At 40.3% G+C, this 18,652-nt stretch overlaps 1 protein-coding gene across 5 annotated transcripts in view; it reads right to left on the reverse strand.

The window, feature by feature from the left end:
• The window catches only part of LOC109921016 (YTH domain-containing family protein 3-like), a 33,801-nt gene extending 20,366 nt beyond the window's left edge, over positions 1–13,435 (reverse strand). Inside the window, exons 1-4 of one of the 5 annotated variants that reach the window (XM_048596045.1) lie at positions 10,209–10,280; positions 10,035–10,059; positions 5,807–5,874; positions 4,578–4,657 (exon numbers count right to left, since the gene is read on the reverse strand). In XM_048596045.1, the coding sequence (XP_048452002.1) occupies positions 4,578–4,657; positions 5,807–5,834 (108 nt within the window). In that variant the 5' untranslated portion in view covers positions 5,835–5,874; positions 10,035–10,059; positions 10,209–10,280. Of the gene's footprint in view, positions 1–4,577; positions 4,658–5,806; positions 5,875–10,034; positions 10,060–10,208; positions 10,281–10,311 lie in introns of those variants that run through there. The other 4 variants (XM_048596046.1, XM_048596044.1, XM_048596043.1 and 1 more) reach the window with 4 other exon arrangements.
• Positions 13,436–18,652: the final 5,217 nt, after the last annotated feature.

Below are 18,652 nucleotides of genomic sequence, written 5' to 3' on the forward strand. Positions count from 1 at the left end.
ACTAAACACTTTTAAGCATGTAAACTCAATCTTTGCAGTAGTCTTGAGCAGAAGCAGAAATGTGGACAATGGGAGAGATCAGGATTAGGCTTGCCTCTGATCTCCTTCAATAAACAGTCAATAACTCTGATTCCTACTGAAGATTCATACAGAAATAGCCCCTTTAGTTAGGTGCTTATTGCATCATGGAAACATATCCCAGAAGGCAATTGATACCTTCCACAGAGACCAAAATAGATAAAGAGGAAAAATCATGTTTCCTTGATAGTTTTCTCTCTCAAAGCATTGACTTCCATGAAAAATGGTTTTACAGGCACTTACTACCCTTCAGCATTTCATTTGATCAGACATTAGTCATCAGAGTACCCAATTAATCTTTCAGGTTAACAACTGTAGTTGGACATATGCCTGGAAGTTTGATGCTAGATCATGACTGATCATGTTTTGATCGAGAAGTAAATGTAAGGTCCTCTGTAGCAGTGTCATTACAGCTACGGAGCCCAGGTGGAAGTCTCAGATGGGTGACCTGAGGGCCCTCCGTCTGAATAGGATGAAACCACCATCGGATTTCAAACTTAAGCAAAATTCTTGAATCACTGATGTTTTATTGAAGTGATATTTTAAGCTTGTATCTTTAGTGTTGGTCATTCATACTGAATGTCAATACTAGAATCATTGAATTTAGAACGTTTGGAAAAGGTAATAATTAAAATAATCATTTCCACAATGACTTCGTACAAATGGTTTTCACTTTTATTAAAATAATACTGCTAACGACTAATCAAAGGAGCATTTGGCTTTGCCCGAAATCCATCTGAAATTCTGAGTAAGATTAAGAGAATACCATTTGTGGTAGTATAAGTAAAAGTCATTTGATGCAGCGATTTACTCTAAACATTTCTGAAATGGATCATCTCTTGTCGGTAGATTTGTTGTTAAATGTTCTAATGCGCTATTTTCTCCATTCAGAGTCCAGCAATTGCAACTTTACTTCCTCTATATGTTTTACTCCTCCTAGTCAGTTGCATATACCAGGAGCAGAAGCAACCTGCATAGCTCGAGAACCCACCTGCCACCACGGTCAGAGTCAGGAAATCCCTTTGTCTGCGCAGCTCAAACAATCTCATAAATGCGAGCTAAACATCTTCACTTTGAAAAAGCCAGTGGAGACCCACTCCATTATGTCAAATAAAGGCCACATCTGGACCTCATAGGAAGTGCAGAGGCAAAGCAGTCTGGAAAAAAGGCCAAATCCCAAAGTTCGAACATTACTTTTCTAGATTGTTCTCCCAAGTTATTTCCAACAGTATCCAGGAAACAATTCCAAATTGCTGCTACTCGTGCGCACTAGCACTCAGCTCTTATCCAATACTTGTATTAAGATTAAAATGGAACCCGGACCTCATGATTCTTGCAGAACCCAAACTAAGCACTATTGACAATAATTACTACTACTTCACTGATGATTAGAAGCAGATAAGACAGCAATTATAACAATTTGTATACGTATGGTGCCAACTTAATAAAACATCCTAAAGTTTTCATAGAAGTGTTGTCAAAAGTTGACACTAAACTATATAAGGAGATACTAAGGCACAGTGTGAAGAAGAGTTTCTTAGCAGAAGGAAAGAGAGGCTGAGACTTTTAGGGAGGGAATTACAGAGCTTAGAGTCTCAGCAGTTGAAAATCTAACCTTGCAATGGCAGTGAAATTAAACCCAGGGATTCTCAAGAGGCCAGAATTGGCTAAGTGCAGGTATTTCACAGGGTTGTAAAACTAGAGATGATCAAAGAGATGAGGAACAGCACAGCCAGAGGAATTTGAAGACAAGAATACCAACTTTAAGAGAGATGTAGAATTTGTAGAACAGAGTACATGATGATGAAAAACATTACCTGGTGCAAGACAAGGACAAAGTTTTGTATGAAAGAAAGTATGGAGAATAAAACATGGGAAGCTGGCTAGGAACCCATTGGATAGTTTAGTCTCTAGATAACAAAGGCATGAGAGAAGATGTTGATAGCAGGTGAGGCAAGGACAGAGACAGGGGAGGTAAAATTAGACACTGTTAGTGATGTTGTGTCTATGTGGTCAGAGTTCACCTTGTGACTATACGTGACAAAGTTGTGATCAGTCTGGTTTATCTCAGGCAGTTGTCAGGGAGAGGGGCAGAGTTTGTGACAGAAAGCAAACAAATGGCTTCCACCTTCCTACTATTTAGGTTGAGAGAAATTTATGCTTAATCAGTATTGATAGTCTTGACAACTGAAGTTGGAGACGGTGGCAGAGCCATAAATGGCAGCAAGTAGACCTGGATGCCGGTATACACGTGAAAACTGATGGTGCATTTTCAGATGATATTGCTATGGAGGGAAGCTTGCTGATGATAAATCCTTGGGAACATTAGAGGTAGCTGCAGAAGCAAGAACATTGACCATTCCTGAACAGATAAGAGAAGGAACGGACTGAGATTTCATACATAGCACCTGACCGGATTCTAAATAGTGCTCATAAGTAAAAGTTGCCACTCACCAAAACCAATATGATCGAATTGACAATAATGACAAAACAATCTTTCATAATGCTAATGTATACTATTAAAAATCCAGGGATGAATCAGCCACACCAATGAAGGGACACTGAGTGTGAGTACATGCAGATGAGTTTGAGGGAAGGAGCAACAAACTTGAACTTATAAATACACCATGCAGGAGTCTCCCATAGCAATTCATAACTAATTCCACTTTGTCAAGTGACAGGATTATTTCTCATATAAGCAAATGCAAGAAGTTCCAATATGAAGCAATTGAAATGACCAGATCCTTTTGTTTGAGAGAGATAGAAAAACAACAAGCCAGGATAGGATTCCAGAACTGGTAGTATTATAACAATGCTATAAATATTTTACAACCATCTGGGTTAAAGACAGAATTTAAGTTTAACATATCAAGAACCTTGAAGGTAATGTGATGTCAACATGGGGCTTGAACCAGCAAGCATCAGATCAAGAGCACACCCAGTACTAATTTATTTATATACGTGTGCACTGCAGTTGCCAGCCACTAATGAAAGTTTGTACCCACAACCTTTTTAGGGACTCAACATTTGCTAGAAAGTGCACCGAGACTGCAAGGGTAAGTATCATAGGCTTCCATGGTCCAAACAATAACACATGCACTGATTTATCACTTCACCCAAGAACAGCCACATGCATCCATCTGTTGATGGGCTGTGTATTTCCTCTTGTAATATTACACTGCTTTTTAGATTTGCATTTCGATTTTCAAGGCTTGGAACAATTTTAAGGTTAACCACTGAATTTGAGATTATGATTGACAACTTCAATACAGTTCTAAGGAAATTTTGCACTGTTAGAAGTGTTACCACTTGGAGAAACAAATCCCATCTCACCATGAGGAAAGAAGCAGGGCAATTCTTCCAATACCCTGATCAATATTCAACCCTTGGTCACTAGCAATAACAAATTTACAGGCCATTTGTCTCTGTACAGGACTTTGCTGAGGGCTCTTGTTCATAATGAGAGTGTCCCTACCTCTGGATCAAATCCTACATGCTCCAGAAGTTGTTCATAACTACAATAAAAAAACTATAGAACATGACTAAACACAAACGCTATTTAGCTAGCTTGTTGCCTATTTAAAATGGGAACTGCACTTAACAATTCAATAAATTAAAGTGCTTTCAAATTAGATTACCATAAAAGTGCTATACATATCAAAAAAAGACAGTTTAAATAGAAGATCTGAAAATAAACTAACATGCTCTCAGCTTACGTTTTTAGGTACTTTTTTAAATTTTTTGGTCAATCTTTACCTCAAATTCCATCTCCTTCCTGAATGATGACTCAATAGACATTGCCTGCTATCCAGCAAGTCACGCAAAATATTTTATCTTTAGGGTGCTAACAAGAATTTGCAACAGAGGTTGTAATTTGTGCTTTGAAATTGCTTTCTTTTGACCTATTCACAAACACACAAGTGTTAACTTGTCAAATGTCTTGGTATTGAAGTAATTTAATTGCCAATTTTAGTAAGTACCCAAAAATGTTGCGCTGTCTGCGACAAACCCAATTTCAGCAGCAGCATTGAAAAGTAAGGGGAGTGGTACAAGAGACAGACTTCAAGATACCATGAAGGTAGCAGAGTCTGTCAGCATTTAATACTGCTGCCAGTTATAGATGACTGACTGACCACACTGGTTCCAGAAAAGCTGTGCACCTAGCCCAACTATTTCTACACTATTTGCCTTCAAATGGTTCTTTGCCAGGATTGCTATTCACTATTGCAACTTTCACACAAATTATTTTGAGTTAATGAGGATACATTTTGTAAAAAAAGAAAATTCTGCTTTAACCATGCTGCACAAGAAAATATTTCTAGCAAAAATTATTTTCACCACTTTAGTACAGTAATTTTACATATGTATTTAACAAGTCAAGACCACTAACAAATTCATGGAAATAAAACCTTTCTATTGTGAATACATTTCCAATTCTAACAAAGGAATGTACACAAAGCACAAAATTTAGTGAATTTTGAAGATTAGAAGTTAATTACCTGATTCGTCTGGCTGGTTAAATAAGGTTCAAAATCATCATCGTTCACTGAGTCTTTTTGATGCATTGAACCGTTCTGAACTGTAATGGAAAGCATTCCATTAGAAAATGTCTCTTAAACAAAGCAGCCACTTTTGAAAATTAACTTTTTAAAGTTTATTTTACATTAGACAGTGTAACAGAATACATCAGATTCAATGGTGGAAAAAGGACAGGTGTCTCATGAAATGCTAATGAATTTATAAAGCAGTTTCAGAACACAGTGTATGAACATACATAGTACTCTGAACTAGAACATTGTGTAGTCTGCAAGTTGCAGATCACAGTCTTTCAAAAATGGTATTATCTCAAAGGATAATCTTGAATAATTCAGAACTATAATATGAATGCAAAAGATATCTAGCATAATTACATGACATCATCAGTCACTTCTCATCACAAAGCTCAAATGGTTAATAGTCCAAAACAAACTTTTCCCTCCAAAAGTGAAAAGGAAACTGTCCCAAAAAAACCTCACTAAATTGAATGATGCATAGTTTTATAATAGTATAAACATTCTACCATGAAATATACAATGTAAGCTGGTTAAGGTGCAATATTAACGCCAAAAAATGTCCAACTGCACGAGTAAACAAAGCCTTAGGTCAGATTTTAATTATTTGTTCTGTGAACTGTGTGAATTACAATGTGAAACTTTGAAAACACAAGCATTTTAAGATTCTTTGCGACAGAAAGTACAGCATATACAAAAAATTGCACGTGCATATAATTGGCTTTCCTGAGATATTACTTATTCAAATTAAATATTTGTCCTTTTAAAAGAACTGGATTTTTAAATTGTTGATGGTAATAAATTCTGCTACAGTAGTGGTGATCGAATTTGAGGTAATAAGATCAACTAAGTACTGATCGTGGTATCTCCCCTGCCAGGTAAGTATAACGTACACATAAAATCAGGTCTAGAGAGGGCAAAAATAGGATAGATGGAACACTGTGCAAAGTATAAAGTCATCCATTTATGTATGGAAAAAGAACTTCTTGAATGGTGGGTCAAATTGGGGACACATTGCATTCAGAGAAGATTGGGTGGCCTCCTATATGAAAAGAAGTTAATATGCAGGTACAGTAAACAATTAGGAAGGCAAATAGTATGTTAGCTTTTGTTACAGATGGAACATAAAAATATAGAAATCATTATTACAGTTATAGGGGACATCAGGAAGACCATACCTAGAATACTATGCGTAGTGTTCTTCATTTGCTCAAGTGTGCGCAACCAAAGTTCACTCGACTGGTTTCTGTGATGAGGGACATTACTTTCAGGATTTGATTCTTTTATGGTCACATGCACAGATAGCAAAAAGTGTTGTTTTATGTGCTAACCAGACAAATCATCCCTCACATAAGTACATCAGGGTAACAGAACAGAATGCAGAATATAGTGCTGCAGTCAGAGAAGGTGCAGAGAAAGATCAAGTTTAATACAAGAGGTCCGTTGACACGTCAGATAACAGAGGAGACCTTGAAGAAATTAGACTAATCCTACAGTCACTGCAGTTTAGAAAAATATGACATGACCATGAAACAAAATTGAAAATGATTCCCCTGGCTGGGCAATCCAGAACTCAGACAAGATCACTGCCTGAGAATAAGGGGTCAGTTATTTATGATCGAGACAAGGAGAAATTTCTTAATACAACAGTGGCAAACTTTTGGAATTCTTTGCCGCAGAGAGCTGTGGATGCTCCTTTGTTGAACACATTCAAGACAGAAGTTTTAATTTGATATTAAGGCACTTAAAGGATGTGGGGATAGTGCTGAAAAGTCAAAACTCTTGCTGAATGGCCTACTGTTTTCTTTTGTTTTTAAAATGTTCTTGGGCCAGGCAGTTTTGCAAATTGCAGAAGTAGTAATTAATTTAAATTCCTGGTCAGAAATTCCCAGCATTAATTACCTGTTAGTTTTTAAAAATTGCTTTCTCATCTGTAACTGCTTGATGGATCCAAATAGTTAGTGTTTTTATCAAAAATTAAAGAGTCCCTGGTGCAATGCTAATTGAAAGTCAGATTTGCTGAAAGCACAGGAATATTGTAACATATAATAGATAAGTCATTATTTATCTCACAAAGACTAAAGTAATCGTGGGATAAGTTCATGCACTAATTAGTTTAGAGCTAGGGACAATCTGAATGCTGCAGGTAATTGCTGTTTGTTGCCCTTTTACCTTTTATCATTGTTGAGAATTTTGCACGAGAAAGTATGACATTTAAATTTTACAGACAGTTTAAAACATATTGCAGTATCGTTTTATTATTGTGTAAATGCTTGTTTCAGAGGGTCCAAAATGGAATTACAGTTAATTTGTAATGAATTGATTCACACATCAATAAATAGCTGCTATTAATAACAAGTTTTATGCAGGTGACAAATCAGCTATGGCCATTTAGGTTTCAGTGAAATCCCTATTTCTTCATATTTCTCTGAAAAGACAGGCAAATTTATGAGTGCAAGAGCTATTACCTATATGACCAATTGGGAATCCCCATGTGTCCATCGTATTTCTACTCTTATCAAATTTAGTCTAAATAAAGTCACTGCAATACATTCCATTGCTAGGGACATATTTTTGGTATTTATTGGTAAACAATAAGACAAAAACAATACAGATATTTTGTTTGTTTGCATACTTACTTAGTTACAGAGTGGCAAAAGTATATTAAATAAATAGTTGTGCATGAATTACATTTGCCTGCATTGTTTGTGTAAAAGATATTTTCCAGTAAAATTAGTGCATGTGGTTCAAATGTACCTGTGCCTAGTCAGCAATTTCACACTGCACAAGACATACTAGTTCCATGTTATACTGTTGGGCACATAGTTGACATCTATTTTGTGGATAAATGAATAATTCAGTTGAACAGTTTTTGTGTAGACATCAACTATCAATGCAGTCAAGGTCTGAGAAGGTGAACAATTAACCTAACTACAAAGTTCAAACTTGCAGTTGAAGTTTAGAAATCCCATCCTCGGTTATTAGTAAGGCTCAACTATTTTCTCAAAAGACATATCCACTGTTAGAAAAATCATCTGAACTTCAGATTGGCTTCCACTCCAACAGATCAACTGGCCATACAGTGAGTCAATGCCAAACTTCCTCCATGCCAGCGATCAAACAAATTACTTCTACATGGCATTCAAATGGTGGCAAATCTTAGAACCTTTAAAGAAGGCCTCTCTACAGCTGGAAATCAAACTTTTCATCAAACTGCAACAGTTTAACCACTTGAGTTCACTTCAATAGTGACCAATATACATTACAATTAGCCGGATGCACCAAGTGTACACAAACAGGAAGAGAAGTCAGAGTCGTGTACATTCTTACACATTGTTCATCACACAATGTAGGCACACCAGAGGTCTGGGAGTGTTATTGGACAACATGGGCACACAGAGAGCACTGACCGCGTTATCACAATGTGGACATAATAGCAGAGAAGTGGGCGTGTATTATACAATATGGGCACACCAATAGAGCGGGGAGTGTATGCTACTACAATGTGGACATACTGACAGAGCAGTGGGTGTGTGTTGTCACAATGTGGGCACACCAGAGCTGTGGATGTATACCACTACAATGTGGGCACATCACAGCACTGGGAATGTATTATCACACAATGAGGTCACATCAACTGAACGCTGGACGTGTGTTACTGCATAATATGGGCACAGCAACAGAGCTGAGTGCGTGTTACTACACCATGCAAGCACAGAAACTGTACTGGGTGTGTGCCATCACACAACGTGCGCACACCGACAAAGATTGAATTTTCCTGGAGAAACTGCAAATATTTTACAATTCTACAAGAATCAGTTAAATGACCAACTCACTTTCAACTTCAAATATAATGGCTCAAGTTGTTGTCAAAATAACAGATTCCCACTATTATTTACGTGCAAATGACACACAGCCTTAGACAAAAAAATCTGTCAACTTGATTATCCAAAGTTGATTGTCAAGTTGTGCCGAACTACTATGATTATTATGAAAGCTCATCTCAGCAACTGTCTCACCTCTGAAATGTATTAAATTATAAAATTGTGCGTGGGCGCATGTCATATATGAATCAATTTGTCACAGAATCATTATTTTAAAGTTGGCCGGAGACTTGAATAATGTAAAAAATATTTTTCCCTTCTGTGTCTCATTTCTTTCAATCTCATCTTTCTTTTCTCTATTTTTCATTCTGCAACTGGCCTATACCTGAATTTGGTCACCAATTGATATTTTGCACAATGATTGACAACTAATTTCACAATTCTTCAATCTGTTTGATTATGGGGATACAATTGCTTCCCCTAGTTCGACTTGGGAAAGTCCCAAATGCCATTTCCCTTCCTTCACCATCAGCTTGCATTTTCATGCAAAATTAAAAATCTACACATGCAAAAGTAAGGCTAATATCAGATACTATTGGATGCCCTGCTACAAAAAGTTCCGGTCAATGAGGGGGGTAGCACTAACACCCAATCCATCCCCTCCACTGCAGATTACATGTATACAGCTCTATATGGCATAATCAACAAATGAAGCGAGGTCAGCACAAGCGTTACAACAGAAAAGAAAGTTCTTTCTTTAGTCTTCAGATGCAGTATTTCAATCAACTAATTTATAAACTGAATAAATGAAGTTCCATGAATGCCTAAAAATTTCATTAATGTCACTGAAATGTAGAGCACAGAAACAGACCGTTTGGTCCAACTCATCCATGCCAACTAGATATTGTGTTTGCATTCAAACACACAAAAACTTGGCTGAGTGCCTCAAAGATATAACACAACAGTCCAACTGTGTTTAGCACTTACATGAAAATATGCTCGAGTCAATTTTGAATGTTTAACTAAAATAACCATTTTACAGCATTTAGAAATAAATCAAGGTTTCAAACTATTTGTATTAAGATTATAATTAATCAATTTAAAACTGAAATCAACATTATATTTATTTAATAACTTCAACTAAGAATTTGAAAGAGAAAGAAAATAATTTGAAAACTTAAAAGTGTAAACAAATGAAATTAAAGTGATAAAGCACCATGGGCTTCAGCCTGAACAACATGTAACTACATTTATATGTAGAAAATCAGGATAAATTAATACTTGATTCAATTACTAAAAGGTGGGAAGCTCATTTTTCCTGTAGGAGCAAGTTGCCCCAAAGTTTGAAATCATGTCTTGCTACATGAATATTAAAAGCGTTCTTAAGTTTGGTACAAGTGCAGAAAACATTTAAAAGTTTTCAAAGTTTGACTTAATGATTTCAGAAATGAAATAAAAAAAGGTGTTGATGTTAGGAAAATCAAGTTAAGCGCACACTAGCAAAGCAAACAAAAAGATACAAAAAAAGTCAAAGCACTCAGTCTGTGTGAAATCAAACAGATTGAGTAACGGACCAACTCACCTTTACTTCCCTGGCCTTTCGGTCTCTGATGTAGTATCGTGTTTAATAGAAAGCAAAAAATACAAAAGGAAACAAAAAAAACACACAAAAAAGAAGAAAACACCCGTCAGTACCTTATGGAAATTCTGAATTAAATATTAACAACTATATTTAAAAAAATAAAAAAAAACACACCTTGTAAACGATTGTAAACGACAGGAAATGATGAGAGGGAGAGGAGTCACGGCCTGTGAGGCGGTGGCCCAGACTCAGCCCTCACTCTCCGCCTGGCACTCACCTGATCCACGCTGGTAGCAGACATTCTTCATCAAAGAGCAGCGGCAGGCGGGCGGCAGGAGCTCGGCCTCCGGCTCGGCCGAATCCTCTTCAACCCGCGCTCCCAGCACCAGCCTGAGGCAATACCGGTTCAAACAATTGCAATTTTTTTTTGGAAAAAGCCCAACAAGAGGGCGACGCCGCGGTTTGTTTAGTCTCCGCCGTGCAGCTTTATTTTCCCCTCCCCGGTGTGTGTGTATGATGTTTGCTGAGGTGGTGCTGGCTGCCCCTATAGGGGACGGTAATTGCTCTCCCTCTCTCTCACACACACACACACACAATGGCGGAGCACTCCAGCACTTACTTCCGCTCACAGCCTCTGACCTTCCGGTACCTGACGTCATGGCGTGAAGGACAAGTGAAAGAAGGGAGAGCGAGCGAGCAACGGCGCCAGCTGCGATCATAGGTCCTCCTAACCAGGGGGCGGACACCGTGGAGGACCTCCAACACGACACGCAGTGGAAGAACGAGCGGCGGCGCCAGCTGCGATTATAGTCCTCCTTACCAGGGGGCGCTCACGTTGGAGGACCGCAAGCGTCCAAAACGAACAGGCAGAGGAAGATCGAACGGTGGTGTCAGTTCTTCCTGTAGTCCTCCAGACCAGCTTGAAGTTGGGGGCAGTTTCATCCTTCGCCTCATTTAAGTCTTTAACTCAAATCTTCATTAAGTGTTAAGGATCTCAAGCTGTAGTACAGTTGGATACAAATAGCTCTCCATCAGGTTCTTCAACTTCACTTTACTTTGACTCCATTCCTCCTCTTATTCTCACCTTTGCCAAGTTTTCACTATTCCCTCTGCCCTTCCTCTCTCTGACCAGAATGATAAATCCTCAACTTCGTCCTGTAACACCCCACATAACTGAGCCACCGCTTTTGAAAACAGGATGCTAAACCAGGACTTTTAATAGCACAAGTATGGAAACTCCTGCTTCTGATGGTGTCACCATGTTGTGGCAGAGGAGCAAGCAAGAAGAGAAGCCCTGGGGATAGATGGTCACCAGCATCTGGAGGACCAGCAGGCCTAGAGGAGCAGACAAGAAGAGACACTGAGACAGGCACATTCCCAGAAGCAAGAAGAACGGTCCTGACCGTAAACGTCAGCCTTCCTGTTCTTCTGATGCTGCGTCGCCTGCTGTGTTCCTCCAGCTCCACAATTTGTTATCTCTGACTCTAGCATCTGTAGTTCTTGCTATCTCAGCTTACCAGCTGTGTTGTATTTTGCTCTGTGGGACTTGATAGGCCAAGACCAGCTAGAAGGAAGGATACAACAGTACGCTTCTGGCAGGTAACATGTGCAAATCCATGAGGAAAGGTATCATCACCCTCATCTACCAGTGGAAGGGGGAGAAGGATGAAATTAGAAATTGGCAACCAATCTCACTGTTGAGCATGGATTACAAAATCCTGTCCAAGGTCATCACGAACCGGATCAGGTCTGCTCAGGGATCAGTGATTCACCCCAACCAAACCTGTGCTGTACCAGGCAGGACGATCTCTGAAAGCCTCACACTCCTCAGGGATACAATCACCTATGTGCAGGATGAGGAGGTGGTTGCCTCCTCATCAGCCTGGACCAGGAGAAGGCCTTTGACAGGATATCACACACCTACATTCTGAGGAAGGGTCACCGGACCCAAAACGTTAACTCTGATTTCTCTTCACAAATGCTGCCAGACCTACTGAGATTTTCCAGTAGGTTTTTGTTTCTGATTTTTTGCATCCACTGTTCTTTTGATTTTTATCACATACATGTGGGATGTGCTCTCCAAAATGGGCTTTGGGGAAGGAATCCACCATTGGACTCGACTGCTGCACACCAAAATCGTTACTGCAGTCTTATTCAGTGTGTGGGAATCAGCAAGCTTCCTGATCAGTTCTGGAATCAGGCAGGGCTGCCTCTCCATCACGGGTAAACACCTGGTCATCAGTTGTGAGGCATCCTCTCTGTTGTATGTGACGCAGGTCTTGCCTTTTTGCCAAGCCTGTGCTGCTGCAGTTACTCAAGCCATCTTACAATGCACCTGGAGGTCAAAGATGGACCAAGTCTGAAGGGATGCCATGTATAAAGCTCTAAATAAAGGGCGGGAAGAATGTATCCAATGCCACTCTCATCCTGATGCCCACCTTTGTGTGTGGCTGCATCAAGCTGTGCATAGACCCTCAGTACACAAACAGCAAGTGTTACTATGTACTGAGGTTCTACCTGTCCCCAGTGTTAAAAAGGATAGGTCTTGCCTTGTTGCTGCAGAATGCTGCGAGTATCACCGTTCTGTATCACCCTGTCCCTCGTGGAGAAATTTGTGAAAGGAAAACACCTTTGACCACAAGTCCATCAGGAAGTGGTCAGCACATAGCATCCTCGAGACCCTGCAGGAATAGGAGAAGGTTGATCATGTTAGGTCATTCCCTGAGCAAAATGTCAAAGTCATTTGACAGAATACCTCATCACCAGAACTTTCCAACAAGCAACAGGACGTCGCTTGGCTGCTGGTGAGAAGAGCAGTAACTGTGAGATCCTTCATGAATGCCCAGTTGGTCTGCGCCACCGCACACTGCCCTCAAAGTGGCTGCAGGGGGGGACGTGATTGTCACACATCTCCTTCGGCAGTATACTTTCGCAAATGAAGTCTGGAGAGAGAGATGCAGTGGTTTTTGTCAAGGTTCTTTCCAAGCAGCGCTTGTTACAGGATGCTGTGTACTATGGGCTGCTTCCCAGGACGCATACCAAGACAAACTGACTACGCGTGGAGGACCATCACCTCTGTAAGTGATGCTTTTTGGTCTTCCAGAACAAGGACCCCAACTGAACGTTGCAGACTGGCACATTTCATGGTCCAAAAATAAATGCTGAGGGATGCACAAAAGCCTGGAGCAGCTGCCACCAAGGCACAGTGCAGAAAGACCATGATCCGTGGTCTTCCTGCTGAAGATAATTGGGGTTCCATTCAGTTATTGGACCCTCATGCTGCCTCAAATACATGCAAATAGTACTTTGCATAATTAAGAAATGTCTTTGAGTTTGTTGTAACTTTAGAGAAAGTCAAATTCCAATGTTTGTTTCTTTTCAATATGCAAAAAATGTACAGAACTGAACTGCTTTTGTAACTGTATGTACATGAAGATTATTTTATGAATAAAGTATATTTGTGCAAAAGCAAAAATTATCTAGAGGATAGGTGAGAGAAGGATACTGAGTCAGGAAGTCAGCAGCACCTAAAGGTGCAGGTGAAAGAGGACACTGAGACAGGCAGTTGGTATTAGCAAAAGAAGCAGCTAAGAATGCGACCCCAAGACAGGCAGGTAGAAATAGAGCTAGATGCATTGCAGCAATCGGTGAGTCATTTTACTTTCTGCTTTCTTAACTGCAGTTTATGGTAAATAGTCTGAAAGTAGGCTTAAGGTATGGCAGGATAACTTGACTGTGGAATGCCCATCCTGAGCCAGGTGAGGAGTTGTGGATGCATCATGTGGTCTAAATGATCATGTGCAGAAAATGTCTCCAGCTTCAAAAACCTCAGCTCCAAATTCAGTAACTTGAGTGGAGGTTGGAGCCACAGTGCATGGTGCATCCATGAAGTCGAGAACTATGTGGTAGTGGAATTTTAAAAAGTGGTCAGACTGCAGTTTAAGACCTGGCATGCAGAGAGGAAATAAATGACTGGTAGGAGCGTAGAAAGTCCAGGCAGTTACTGCAGGAATCCCCTGAGCCTATCTCACTCACTAACCTATTTTCCAAATAGGATACTGGTGAGGGCAATGGTTCATCAAAGGAATGCAGCAAGAGACTGAGCTGCACATGGCAAGGGGTGTGGGGTACAGAAGAGTCAAAAGGCAACATGGACAAGCATTCAGTGTTAAGAGAACAGAGAAGTTTTTGAGACCCTAGAAACAACTCCACAATGGTATGTATGGGGGTGGCAACAAAAACAGAGTTGCTGGAGAAGCTCAGCAGGTCTGGCAGCATCTGTGAAGGGAAAAGCCGAGTTAACGTTTCAGGTCTGGTGACTCTTCAGTTTATATGCAGAAAATAGGGAGGTGGGTGGGGTAGGGAGTAAACGATAGGATAGAGTCCAAAGAGAGAGAAAGACAGTTGGACAGACAAACGAGTTGCTAACGATCAGGCTGGGAGGGTGAGTAGGGTTGTTAATGGGGACTATTAGTGACTAACAACAGGGGGTGTGTAATGGCAGGCTATGTGGTAACAAGGCGTGGTGTGTGGGGTGGGGGGCTGGGACATGAGAGAGTTTAGGCCCTAAAATTATTGAACTCAATATTGAGTCCGGAGGGCTGTAGGGTCCCCAAGCGGAAAATGAGGTGTTGTTCCTCCAGCTTGCGTTGTGCTTCGTGGGAACACTGCAGCAAGCCAGAGACAGAGATGTTGGCCAGGGAGCAGGGTGGTGCGTTGAAGTGGCAGGCAACAGGTAGTTCAGGGTCTGTTTTGCAAGCAGAACGCAGATGTTCTGCAAAGCAGTCGCCAAGTCTACACTTCGTTTCCCCAATGTATGGGGGTGGCGATGACCTAGTGGCATTATCGCTGGACTGTTAATCCAGAAAGCCAGGTATCGTTCTGGGGACCCAGGTTCAAATCCCGCCAAGGTCGATGGTGGAATTTGAATTTCATACAAATATCTGGAATTAAGAATTTAATAATGACCATGAATCCATTGTTGATTGTTGAAAAAACCCATCTGGTTCACTAATGCCCTTTAGGGAAGGAAACTGCCATCCTTACCTGGTCTGGCCTACATGTGACTGCAGACTGACAGTAACGTGGTTGATTCTGAACTGCCCTCTGGACAATTAGGGATGGGCAATAAATGCTGGCCTGGACAGTGACGCCCTCATCCTGTTAATAAATAAAGAAAAAAAAAATGTTGCCTCCTTAGTTTCAGGATCAAGGATGTCTTCTGGAAGAGGGAGAGCAGCCAGAGATTGTGGACCACATTGGGTGGGAATGACATGGGTAGAAAGAGCAATGAGATCCTGAAAGTGGAATTTAGAGAGCTCGGCAAGAGACTGAAAAGCTAGATTTCTGAGGCAGTAGTCCCCGGATTGCTCCCGTATGACAATTTGCAGGACTGAGACTAATATCCTCAAGGGAAAATTTGCTGGTCCTGTTGGGGAGGATTCAAACTAGCTTCTTAGGAGAATGGGAAGTAAAGAGGGAGTTCATATAGAATGAGGGAAGTAAGAAAGCTGTAAGAAACAAATCATAGATGTAACAACAGTCATATTACAGAATAGTGAATAAAAGACAGAATTAAAAGAACTCTCAGAATGCATATAACATTTGCAACAAAATTATTGAACTGATAGTACTAGCAAAAGCAAAAGGGAGTGATTTAATTGTCATTATTGGAGACGTGGTTGCAGTGTAGCCAGGACTAGGAACTGAATATTAAAGAATATTTGGAGGTTAGGAGGGATACACAAAAAGGACAAGGAAATGGGTGATGCATACAACAAGAGGAGGGATAAATTGTGATGAAAGAAGTGTAAAACATGCTGATATTTGTGTTTTTGATCATTCTGAGAGGAGAGGCAGATTAATATGGGTCTGTTTAATGAAGTTTTTTTTGAAAGGTCAGCAAGTCATTCTGGAATCATGACCATTTAAATGCAGCGTTGCTTGGAAAGTATGTGATTACAAAAATACAAACAAAGAACAAGCGTAGGCTGATGGGTAACGTACAGTCTACTCCGCCATTCAATAACAGCATGGCTGATTTGACTTGAGACTCAACTTTACATTCCTGCACATCCCTTAAAATCTATCTACCTCTGTCTTAAAATTATTTAAAGATTCTACATCCACTACCTTTTGAAGAAGGGAATTCTGAAGACACTCAACCCTCTTGAGATCCCTGTGGTGTTAATGGAAAGATCTTTATACGTTTGAGTTTATGACAGGCAGTGTTGTAGAGCATATGCGCTCTGTTCATGACAAACAACAACACCTTCTGGTTGCGAACCACTTCAACTCCCCTTCCCACTCCTTGGGTGACATGTCCATCCTGGGCCTCCTCCAGTGTCACAATGACACCACCCACAAACTGGAGGAGCAGCACCTCATATTCCGCCTCGGCAGCCTACAGCCCAAAGGCCTAAACGTGGATTTTACCAGTTTCAAAATCTCCCCACCCCCGGCCTCATCCCATGACCAACCCTCCCTCTCATCCCCACCTTCTTGACCTGACACAGTCTACCCATCTTCTCTCCCTCCAACCCACCCCTCCCACTTCAATGACTAATCACCACCACTCCCTACCTGCACTCACCTATCACCATCCCACCTATATTCCCCAGCCCCACCCCTCCTCTCTATTTCTGAGCTCCCTTCCCCCTCCCCCATTTCTGAAGAAGGGTCCCGACCTGAAACGTCAACTTTCCTGCTCCTCTGCTGCCTGGCCTACTGTGTTGCTCCAGCTCCACACTGTTTTATTAAATTGTCTCCACAGTTTTCAGAAAAAAATCTGGAAGAGGAGCAAATTACTGCAGATGCTGGAATCTGTACTGAAAACAACAAATGCTAGAGATTACAGCGGGTCAGGCAGCATTCATAGAGAGAGCAAGCTAACATTTTGAGTATAAATGACTCTTCATCTTCACTTCAGCTCCCTTGAAGAATCAACTAGATTCAAAACTTTAACTTGCTCTTTCTCCATGGATGCTGTCTGACCTGCAAGAGTCTGGAAGATGTCAGTTCAGTGGAAACCTAAAGAGTTGAGATAGGGATGTAATTTCTCTGGACTTGAGTCTCTGTAATGGATATGTGCTGGGAACAGGTTGAAGCTTCGTTTTGATGATTGTGTTCAGATCTCTATTTTTTAAATACATGCAGTTTAGTATTTTTTGCGAAAAAAACTTATGTTCTGTTGTTAAAGAACACCTGCCTCATGAGTATGTTTCACTGACTCACTTTAATTAAATAAATGTATTAAAATTATGATCTATCAAGCCAAGTTTCAATCTGCGATCTGACTTGTCCAGTAGTACCAGTAGCTGGGATCAAAGCACAGTGCATTAGTGAAAGAGGATCTCCTATTGGAAGAATGGGATATAGAATCTGTTTGGGTGGAGCTACAAAACAGCAAGGGCAGCAAACATTAGTAGTGTATGTATGTTTTTATTTTGTGTTTTTAAAAGCTGTGGACTGAAATGGGAAAGAATGGTTTTAAAGGAAGAATTTGAAAGGTTGGTAGCAGTTTTGAAATGCAAGTAACCTGACATCCATTGCAAGCATCATGTAAACAGCTGTTTAAACAAGTAAACAGCTGTTTAAACAAGTAGACAGTGAAGTTTGAGTTGCAGACAATTTGGAGCCAGAAGAGTGTACAGATGCAGCTTTTGTTGGCAACAAGTTGATTTGTTTATAGGTAGGTGACCAGCTATTGATGAACGAGACCAGTTGCTTACCACCACCTGTGTGCTTGGTTCTCAGGTAATTGAACTGCTTGCTGCTGGGAACAAGTTGTAGACAGAGAGAAGTGTTCAATTCTTCCCCAGCTCTGGAGTGGTCTCTCCATTCTCTACAGTCAAAATTAAACTTTTTTTTTCAGGCTTGAAGTGGTCTTTCCTACAACAGTTGTTGTAAGGTCTGACCTTTAATTGATAAATCAGAGACTTTTTATAAGTGAACTGATCACATACCATCTCTTACCAACCAGTGAAAGCACCTGGGGAAAGATATCTGAAGAAACATGCTGACCAGCAGAAGAGTCACGAGGAACATCTCAACAACAGAACCTGGGAACGTAGATGACTAAACTGTTTTCCAGCTTTTCCCCTCTGTCCAAAACCTATTTTATCCTGTCTGTTTGACTGTTTGTAAGGGGGAGTTTATAAGGGGATTAGCATTTTAATTAATTATATAGTTTATAACTGTTTACTTTTGCTAGAGTCTAATTATTTGTAACAAATAGTGATTCTTGTTCAGTACAAAAACCTTGTCCAAACTTTCTATTAATGCTGACCTGAAATTCAGGTAAATTAAGGGATATTGTGTACCTTTTAAAAATCTTTAACTTTAGTGACAACTCAAGGAAGAGTGCATCTCCCCTCAGGAGAGCTGATTTCTAGCATGATATCCCAGTGAGTCATAACTGTAAGAGTGGTCTTTAGGCCAACAAACAGTAGCAGCAATGTAGGAAAGGTATAAATCAAGCAACTAGAGGTGTATGTAGCAAGGGGAGTGCACTAATAATGAGTGACTTCAGTCCACAGATTGATGTCCATTAGATTTACCCAGTCAATGTTGTGAAAGAATAATTCTTGAAACATGTTTGAGATAGATTTCTGGAGCAA

The sequence above is a fragment of the Rhincodon typus genome, chromosome 4 (genome assembly GCF_021869965.1).
Source record: "Rhincodon typus isolate 14 chromosome 4, sRhiTyp1.1, whole genome shotgun sequence".
In the NCBI taxonomy this organism is placed as follows: domain Eukaryota; kingdom Metazoa; phylum Chordata; class Chondrichthyes; order Orectolobiformes; family Rhincodontidae; genus Rhincodon; species Rhincodon typus.